General features: G+C 35.7%; 2 protein-coding genes across 2 annotated transcripts; both read right to left on the bottom strand.

Annotated features, from left to right (window-relative positions):
* Positions 1 to 536: 536 nt before the first annotated feature.
* LOC107793413 (F-box protein SKIP23-like) lies at positions 537 to 1,580 on the bottom strand. The gene has a single exon (XM_016615758.1). It carries the CDS (start codon positions 1,578 to 1,580, stop codon positions 537 to 539), a length of 1,044 nt encoding a protein of 347 aa, XP_016471244.1.
* Positions 1,581 to 10,098: 8,518 nt separating this feature from the next.
* Positions 10,099 to 10,590, bottom strand: LOC142178602 (uncharacterized). The gene is made up of 2 exons (XM_075248459.1): positions 10,536 to 10,590; positions 10,099 to 10,442 (listed from the first exon to the last, which is right to left on the bottom strand). The coding sequence occupies exons 1-2, from the start codon at positions 10,588 to 10,590 to the stop codon at positions 10,099 to 10,101; spliced, it is 399 nt and encodes a 132-aa protein (XP_075104560.1).
* Positions 10,591 to 10,855: the final 265 nt, after the last annotated feature.

Raw genomic sequence — 10,855 nt, 5'->3', positions numbered from 1 at the left:
TTGGGCTCAAACTTACCTCTATATCTAACAGAAGGGCCAACAATACCCTTAACGTGTTGAAAATAGCTCAGAAATACCTTCCGTTAATGCCCATAACATTTGTTTTTTAGCTCAAACTTACCCCTATATATGACATACTAACCTGGTCAATTTTTTTACTTTAATTTCGCCATGTGGCATTTTCTTAATCCGCCACTTGTACTATTTGTATTAAATATACCCACATGTATCTTTTAAAATATCCAACGACCCTGACCCGCTCCAATATATTTGGACGGTCGGCTAAAAATAATTACATTCGCTAGTTAAATATATAAAAAATATACATTGATTATATATAAAAATATGTATATTATACATTAATATTTTAATATATATTTACATGATATCTACAAGGGATCGGTTGGCAAAATTAGAAAAAATAATACTTTCATTCAGTAAAGAAAGCTAGGAATCAAAGTAAAGACAAAGCAATAGTAAAAGTAAACTAAATAATTATTATAGAGCAAATGGCACACTAAATAACCTAGTCCAAATCAAGAGAGGGAGAGTTGCTTGCTGAAAATCCAAAGAGGTGGAGTGAGTTTGTGGTAAGATTGACCAGTGTAGTGAGGCACAATGGTTCCATCAAGCAAGTTGTATACGCCCATGTCTTTGCCACCACCTTGTTCAAGATTGAAGTATGTGTCTGTACAATTATCTGTGTAATAAATATGGTTGCCCTGGATCCCATTCCCATGAGCTAAGTGTTCAACAGCAGCCACAGTTGCACTATTGCCAACGAACAATGCCCTATTCCCCAAGTCTTTAACCTCGGAATAACTAGGAGTAGTGCCATCAATATCATTAATATTGTACACATGGAAATGTTTAGCCCCATAAATCCCAGTATCATCGTCCTCATAAGCTCCGTCTCGATTGATCACTAATAGTTCACCCATTGAATAGACGATGTAAACTAGGTTTCCTCTCATTATCTCAGGAGGTATCTCTGATCTCACAACTCTTGCGGACATTGGATAATTTCCTGATCTGAAGTCGAAGATGATAACGTTGCCCCAAAAATCAACACCATAGAACTGCCCATCATCCCAAGTGATGTCAGAATAGGCGCATTCGGGTACAGTCTCTGATACACTGGTAAAGCACTTGCTTCCTGGCCTCCAAAAAGCAAAAGTCCGAGGATACCCTTGAATTAGGGCCAAAACATAGTCTTCTTTTGAGATTAGAGGATCCAAAGAAATCACTGCTTTTTCGACATAAAGAGCACAATTACCCTTTTCATCCTCGTAATCAAAACCCTCCAACATGTCCATGTCTGGGAGGTTAATTAGGGAACGCGAGAAGAGATGGAAGAGATTCATGTGACCTTGTTCGTCCGCCGTGAAAAGCCAACCTGGAAATCCCACACCCAAGCAGCACTTCCCCACCAGTTCGGGGAAGCTCATACTATAGGTGACACCCTTTGACAAGTCCCAAAACTCACGAATTCCTTTCTTTTCCTCCTCCTCTGCTAGCATCAACAATGGAACTGCAACTGTCTCCGCCGCCGCCTCTGCCGCCACCGCTGCCGCCACCATTATTTTTGACGATACAAACCGCAAAAATCAAAATTTGCAAGTGTGTCTGTGTGTGATGAATTTGCAAGTACACCTATAGTCCCTTTTTATAGGCCTCAGGCCCCACGGGTGGAGAATCCTAGTTCGACCCCAACAAAGAAAAACAAAAAAAGAATCCCAATTTGATCCGGAAAAAAAGAAAAGAAAAAAGAATCCTAAATTTGATCGGAAAAAAAGGGGATCCCAATTTTATAAAAAATCTCATTAATGAAAATCAAAATTTAAAAATTTATATACGCAAGTGACAATAAAAGAAAAAGTAGAATTTCAATAAAACACACCTCGAGAGACATACACACATACTTTATGCACAAATACTAAAATAACAATTATAAAAAGTAAGCAACAGATTTTGTAAAAATTCATAATAAAGTTTTTCCTCTTAATAATGTTAATAAACTTAATTTAATTCCATAATAACATATAATATTATTGAAATTATAGGTAAACACCTAGATACAAAAATAAAAATATTATAGATAACATAAAAGGTACTACAAGATAGAAACTAAAAATGTCATTGGGCAAAAAAAATCGTATGTAGAGCAGGAGGGGAAAATGTCAATTGTTTGAAATCACACAACAAGCATAATAGTTGGCAATACTAAAGGTAAGTGTTCAAAACCGTAATTAATCGTTAACCGAACCGCAAAACGGCTTATTGGCTTATTGCTTATTGGTATCGGGTTATCGCGGTAATGGCCGATGAACAGATTAAAATTTTATAATTAACGAGTTAACAATTTGGGGGCGAATTACTCAATTTTCTTATCAAATATACCGTTAACCCGTTAAAAATTTCCTATGTGAAAGATATCAATCTACGCAAATGATTTTAACATAACATCATGCAAACTCTTCAACTAAAATGTCATGCTTATAGTTAAAGGGAGTAGGAAGAGGAAAACAATTTTCCTTCTATGTTGCATTTATTTTAATTGAACAGATGTATGTGTGTTCAAGCACCTTTTGCATTTTCTTACTTAATGGATCACTTGTTTACATTTGTGGCTTGTATTTCTGGAAGACTTGAAGTTTCTTATTGTGTTTTTCTTTTTGATAAGTAAGTTCATTGTTCATCTTTGTTTGTACGATGGAAGTTCTTACGCTGCACAGGTTCTAACATTGCATGTGATACCATTTGCCATATAATTTCTATAGAAGTTGCTTGCTAACTGATTTTTGTTACCTAATCTTTTTTAACTTCTAATTTATGTCTTTACTGGTTTTATGTTAGGTTGATATGCAAAAATTGTTGGGAAAAATAATAATCCCGCCCAGGAATAATATTCACGACAAATAATAATAACACAAGTGAGTAACAACGACACTAACTCTTTTAATGGGTAATATACAGTATCCGAGCAGAGCAATATAACCACTATAATATTACAACTTAGTAGTGTCAAAAGACTACTACAATCTTGAAAGAAATAACACTCTTTATTTAAAATACTTCACTACAATATTACTCACACTCACTATTTATCTCACAGACTACAATCTGTGGATTACTCTCTCTAATTTCTATTGCTTCTCTCTTATTTTGGTGTATTTGAAATGAAGAATGAGGCTTCTATTTATAGTAAGAGATGCCATTCAACTACTACAAAGAAGATGTCTTGTTGTTGATTTAGTCCTATAATATTTCAACAAAGTTAGGCACCTCCTATTTTCTTCAACAAAATTGTCAACAAAGTTAAGCACCTCCCATTTTCTTCAACAAAGTTGTCAAAAAAATTAGGCACCTCCCATTTTCTTCAACAAAGTTAGGCACCTCCCATTTTCTTCTTTGTTTTTCTTTAATATGAGCCCCACAAATCTCTCCCTTAATTTTGATTTTTCTTTTTCATTCCAAGACTTGATCTTAATCTCTGAAAATCCTCAAACTTAAGAGGTTTTGTAAAGATATCTGCAGCCTGATCATGAGACTTCACATATTTGAGCTTGACTTCGTTCTTGGCAATGCACTCTCTGATGAAGTGATATCTTGTATCTATATGCTTGCTTCGATAATGATACACTGGATTCTTGGCGAGTGCCTGTGCAGATTTGTTATCAATACAAATCTTTGTAGCTTCAATTTGTAGCAAATTGAGCTCCTTCAATAATCTTCTTTGCCAAATAGCATGACAGGTACATGATGTTGTTATTATATATTCGGCTTTACAAGTCGAGAGAGTAACTATGAACTGTTTCTTTGAACTCCAAAAAATAACAGAATTACCCAAGAAAAACTCAAAGCTAGTTGTGCTTTTTCTATCATCAATATCTCCCGCATAATCACTATCACAAAATCCCATAAGATTGAAATCATTAGAAGAAGAATAAAATAATCAAAACTCGATCGTACTTTTTAGGTAACGAAAAATTCTTCTAGTGACTTTCAAATGGGTGGACGTAGGAGCTTCCATGAAGCGGCTTACTACTCCAACTGAAAAGAGTATATCTGGCCTGGTACAAGTCAAGCACCTCAAACTTCCCACAAGACTTTGAAAAATGTGGGATCCACATTTTCTCCTTCATCAAACTTGGACAATTTTGTCCCACTCTCCATCGGTGTGTTCACGGGATTGCAATCGAGCATGTTGAACTTCTTCAAGATCTCCTTTGTATAGCTTTATTGAGAGATGAAAATTCCATCCTCCATCTGCTTCACTTCTAGGCCCAAGTAGTATGACATGAGCCCTACATCTGTCATCTCGAACTCACGAGACATATCTTTCTTAAAAGCTTCAAACAAACTTGGGTTATTACCCGTGAAAATAAGATCATCAATATAAAGACAAACAAGTAAGATATCTCCATTAGTATAAACTTTAAGGTAAAGAGCATATTTATGGAGACAACGAGTAGACCCATTGTCTTGAAAATACTTGTCGATGCAACTATTCAATGCTCGTGGGGCTTACTTTAATCCATATAAAGTTTTCTTCAACCGCAATACTTTATCTTCATGGTTTTTGACCACAAAGCCCAATGGTTATTCAACATAGACTTCTTCTTCAAGATAGCCATTCAAAAAAGCTGACTTGACATCTAGTTGATGGATCTTCCACTTCATTTGCGCCGCCAAAGAGATAAGCAAACGAATCATCTCCATGCGGGCAACAGGTGCATAGACTTCTTCATAGTCAATGCCTTGACTTTGCTTGTAGCCTTTAGCCACAAGTCGTGCCTTGTATCTCTCCACATCTCCATCAGCATTCTTCTTAGCCTTGTATACCCATTTAACTCCAATTGCTCGATAACCCTTGGGAAGTGTTGTTAACTCCCAAGTTTTGTTCTTCTCTATTGACTCGATCTCCTCCTATATGGCTTGTCTCCACCATTTGTCTTCAACAACTTCGTCAAAGTTCATTGGTTCACTATCATCAAAGAGACAATATAAATAATCAAAATTAGTAACTTCCTCTGTGTCCTCATAGAGCTCTTGAATACTCCTTGTCCTTTGTGGTTGTTCATTTGAACTTTCTTGAGAAGATGGAGATGCAACATTTGTTGGAGAAGGAGGTGGATTTGTATCTTGTACAGGTTCCACGGTCTCTGGTTCTTCTTCATCACCAAAGTATGGAAGAAAATCATATGTAGTTTCTTCCTGAGCTTCCCACTTTCATGGCAATTCTTCATCAAATTCAACATCACGACTTACTACCATCTTGCCGCTACTTGGATTGTATAGCTTGTAGCCTTTTGAACTCGTATCATAGCCAACAAACACATGCTTGACACTTCGATCGTCAAGCTTCGCTCTCCCTTGATGTGGCACATGAGCATAAGCTATGCCCCCAAAGATTCTCAAGTGCTTGACACTTGACTTTCTTCCACTCCATGCTTCTTGAAGGGTTTTATCTCTAACATTCTTTGTTAGAGACCTGTTGTTCAAGATACAGCTTCTGCCCAAAATTCCTCGGGCATATTTTTAGCTTTTAACATACATTTAGCCATATTAAGAATCGTTCGATTCTTTCTCTCTACAACTCAATTTTGTTGGGGTGAATAAGGTACTGTTAGAGGGAAACAAATTTCATGAGATTTACAACAGTCATTAAATTCTTTTGAAGTGAATTCGCCTCCTCTATCGGACCTTAAAGCTTTTATTTCATAGCCACTTTCTTTTTCTACAAGTACTTTAAAAATTTTAAAAGCAGCAAAAGCTTTAGATTTTTGGTTCAAGAAATAAACCTAAGTCTTTCTACTAAAGTCATCAATGAAAAGTAGAAAGTATTTACTTTTACCAAAGGAAGGTGGATTGATTGGTCCACACACATCAGTGTGAACAAGCTCAAGCGGCTTGGTTGATCTTGACATGGCCTCCTTTGGAAAACTCCTCCTTGCATGTTTTCCAAGAAGACAAGCTTCACACAATTGATTGGGATGGCTTATTGATGGTATCCCATGCACCATGTTCTTTTCTCCCATTGATTTGAGCGCTTCAAAATTTAAGTGCCCAAATCGCATGTGCCAACACCATGATTCATCTTGCACATTAACCTTCAAACACTTTGCATCAATTGTCTTAAGATTCAGAGAGAATAATCTATTCTTAGCCATATGCACTTTAGCAATTAGAATTTCACTTGAATCTCTAAGCCAAAGATGCATATTTTTCATGTGGATGTCATATTCCTTTTCAAGAAGTTGGCCCAAACTCAAAATATTACTTTTTAATTTTGGGACATAATAAACATCTTGAATTAACTTGTGACTACCATCTTTACAGGAGATCAGAATCGTACATATCCCTTCAATTTGAATCTTTGAGGTATCTCCAAAGGATACATTACCTCTCACCATTTTATTGATCTCCACAAACTTCTCTTTGCATCCACACATATGATTGCTTGCTCCATTATCCAAATATCACGATCTGCAATCATCCTTGTCTTCTTCCATGACTGTCACGACCTCGTCCCCGTCCATTCCTTCGATAGATCTTTTCACCTCCATAATCTTTGAAGGATGCCTGAGTTTTAAGATGTTGCTCCAATGGCATTTCTTGTCTCCTCTTGATCTTTTCTTCATGGGCCTGTAAAGAACCCTCCAATTGCTCTACCATCATAGAGTCTAAATCTTTAGACTCCTCAATATCACACACCACAAAATCAAATTTAGGTGTTAAAGTGCGAAGGATCCTTTCTACCAGCCCTTAGAGTTTGAAATGCATTCGGATTCTTTCATTTTTAAAACTTCAAAATCAGCCCTTAGAGTTTGAATTTTTACCTTCCTCACCTTGTCAACTCCTTGAAGAAAATTTTGTAAAATATCCCAAGCTTCCTTTGAGGTGGTAGCATCTGCCACCTTCTCGAACATGGCATCATCCAAATATTGATGGATGAGCGTGAGGGCTTGTTGATCTTTCTTCCTTGTCTTTGCCAAGACATATTTTTCATTTTGAGGCAGAGCTTACTCATTATCGGGTTTTGCATACCCTCTATCTACGATTTCTCATACATCCTGAGAACCAAGAATGACTTTCATACGTAGACACCATTTCTCATAATTATTTTTTGTGAGACGGGGGTACTGAAAAGATAACGTACCATTATTTGCCATGGCTCTGATACCACGTTGTTGGAAAAAATAATAATCCCGCCCAGAAATAATATCCACGACAAATAATAATAACACAAGAGAGTAACAACGACACCAACTCTTTTAATGGGTAAAATACAATACCCGAGCGGAGCAATATAACCACTATAATATTACAACTTAGTAGTGTCAAGAGACTACTACAATCTTGAAAGAAATAACACTTTTTATTTAAAATACTTCACTACAATATTACTCACATTCACTATTTATCTCACAGATTACAATTTGTGGATTACTCTCTCTAACTTCTCTCTTATTTTGGTGTATTTGAAATGAAGAATGGAAGCCTCTTTTTATAGTAAGAGATGCCATTCAACTACTACAAAGAAGATGTCTTGTTGTTAATTTAGTCCTATAATTTTTCAACAAAGTCTCATTTTCTTCAACACAGTTGTCAACAAAGTTAGGCACCTCCCATTTTCTTCAACAAAGTTGTCAACAAAATTAGGCACCTCCCATTTTTTTTTCTTTAATATGAGCCCCACATAAATTAGAGTCAAGAAGAGGACATTCTTGTGCAAAGGGTTCCAGTTGCCTCTTTGTACGGAGGCTCGCTGAGTGAACTGTTGTGAATCAATGTTCTTGTAGTCAGCATTGGAGTTTATTTATAGTTAGCATTCAACTGGTTCTGAAAATGTACAAGGAGAAAAATTTATACTCTATGAGAACCATTACGGAATGGTGATGTAAGATTTATAAAAATAATGTATAAGTGACTCTTTTGTTTTAATTCAAATTTCTATTGCAGTGTATGACATTGTAATATCAAAATTATATGCATGATTGTGAAATGGATAAAAAGTTAATGTTCTCTACGTATATAAAGAACAAAGCCGCTGACTAAAAATAATTTACCGACATTTCTATGTATGTAGAAATGGCGAATAAGATTTGCTGACATTTCTTTATATATCGCAACTGTATTGAACTTATGTTCAAATTAGGGCCGTGCATTTGGACCGGATATCCGAAATCCGAACCGATCCGTTCAATTTCGGATTTTAGATATTTGGATCGGATTTCGGATTATGTTTATTAAAATTTCGGATATTCGGATCGGATTCGGATTGATATAATTTTAAGCCGATCCGATCTGAAATCCGAAATTATTAGGGCAAGTATAAATACTAAACTTTAATTTTAGGGTTAGGTTAGGTCTTATTTCATTTTCTCTTCAGAGATCTGTCTCTTCTGTGTTCCGAGACTGCTGCTCGCTTCGTATGACTCTTCTCTGGTTCGGAGATGAACTATTTTTCCTGCACAATTTACTGCTACTACCGTTTTTGGTCTTTTTCTTTGTCCCTTTTTTGCTAAATTAGCAATGATGTCCTCGTATTAACTTTTCTGCACCAAATCTGATTTGGTCAAAGACAAGCCATCCACGTTAGAGTTCGGAGATTTACAAGGAAAATCTTTTTGCTATTACTACCAATACCACAAATGGAAAACGCAAAAAAGGATAAAGGAAAGGAGTATGGGGTGTGCCATTGTGGTCTTCAATTTGAGTATGAGTTTTGCAACTTAAAGGCATAAAACACAAAATAAGCAGATAAAGCAAATGCATTAGTCGATTAGACTAGCAATACCCTTAGTAATATGTATAATCCGATCCGAAAATCCGAAATATTTATCCGATCCGAACTTTAAAATCTGATCCGATCCGATATTAATTCGGATCGGATTCGGAGTGCATTTTATAGAATCTGAAATCCGAAATTTCAATCTGAAATATGCTAAATCCAATCCAATCCGATCCATGCACAACCCTAGTTCAAATAGGTGACATTTTGATAGAAGTCAGTAGATAAATATAACCATTTATTTGCCAATATTAATGTAAATGTCGGAAAATTTCCGACACCAAAATTTATGACATTTGATATAAATGTCAAATAAATGTCGGTAAATAATTTTGTGATATTTATGTGACTCAACACGACATTTAAAAAATACCGTCGTAGACCTATTTTCTTGTAGTGTTTAAAGACTTATTTTTGTTTATTAATTTTAAAGATTTAATTATTTGTTCTTTAACGAATTTATTTTTGTTGATTCAAATTTTAATAATAGCTCAGCCCAAGTTTTAAATATTTAAATGTAATTATAATTTTTATCCAATAAGAATTCTATGTTAAGAGTAACAAGAAAATCGTTATGACATATCACTTTGGGAATGTTTATATTAGTACAACCATTGATGTTATTAAATCTTATCAACAATTCTCTTTAATTTATTTCATATTCTCAATATTAAATATTTTTTTAGTTAAGCTTGTGGCTCGAATTTCCTTTCTTATATCCATCTCATTCCCAAAAACATTAAGATTAGGGCTGGAATTACCTGCCGATGTTTGAATCCCTGTTCCAGTAGGATTAGTAGGTAATGCATCTTCTTTCCCGTTTGAATTTACTACTTTTTGCCTTGGTACTTGATCCTTCTGCTCCACCACTATCATAACATTATTATTGACAATCCCAGCACCACTAGGATTAGGTCTTTCCTCAAGAGTTCTATTTTGAATCCTCTTCTCCTTAGGACTAGTATTAAATTTTCCAGCTGCCCTAGGAGTAGATTTGCCTGCTTCCTTTGAATTTGCATCCTCTTATTGATCATGCACTACTAGTGCATTATTATCCTCTTCAAATTGGCTAATATATCAAAAGCATTCTTGGTTACAAGTACCTCCTTCTCCTTCCCGGTTGACTTGTTTTGCTTAATTACCGGAACTTCCTCAATTATGTACCCTCTTTTGTCTCTTTGATACCTACTCTTCCTTCTTTACATCCATTCTTGTCTAGCCTGATTAGAAATAGGTTTTCCAAATACTTTGCCACTTGTTAACACTTTGGTTGAAGTTGCTGCTATGCCAACTACATCCTCTTATTTCCCTTTGTCATTGCCTTGTTCCTCAAACTGCCTCAGCTCAGGATTAATAACCCAACATTCAGCTTCTTTGTGACCTTGTTTCTTACATGTTTTACAGTATTTAGGCATGTAATTATACCTAATCTTGATCCACTTGGATTCTTCTGGCCCAGTCTCATCCTCCTCCTCTACTATCTTGATTCTTTGAGGAAAAGTTGAAAGCAAATTCACCTCAACCTTCACCTTGGCACAACTTGGTCGAGTACCATTCTGAGTAACCAAATCCACATATAATAGCCTTCCTACTGCCCTTGCCAATGAAAAAATAAACTCCTTACCAAAGAAGTTTGAAGTTAAATCTTGAAAAGAAATGCAGGCGATAGTTACATGTGTCTCTTCATCAGTTTTCCACCATGGATTCTATTTAGTACATCTCATCTACCACATCTCACCTTGTATCTTCAAATAAAAAGGTGGCTTTGATAACAAGTAAATATAATTCTCCATTAATGAAAGCTTAATTAACACATGACTATCCTCGATTAAACTAACTGAGCAAGGACCTTTTAACTCACATTGTATAGGGATAACTTTACGTAGTTATTGAATAACAAGCTTACCATACGAGAATTTGCCCAGGACTACCAGGTGCAATCCTTGTTGAGCAATAGATTGACGAACCTCCTGTTTTTTTTATCTCACGATTGGTTCCCCATGAAGATATTCAATTGGTTTTAGGGCTACGATAGGCTGCGATTGCATGAGAGCATTT

The sequence above is a fragment of the Nicotiana tabacum genome, chromosome 24, assembly GCF_000715075.1.
Source record: "Nicotiana tabacum cultivar K326 chromosome 24, ASM71507v2, whole genome shotgun sequence".
In the NCBI taxonomy this organism is placed as follows: Eukaryota; Viridiplantae; Streptophyta; class Magnoliopsida; order Solanales; family Solanaceae; genus Nicotiana; species Nicotiana tabacum.
This window is presented reverse-complemented; position numbering and strand designations above follow the sequence as displayed.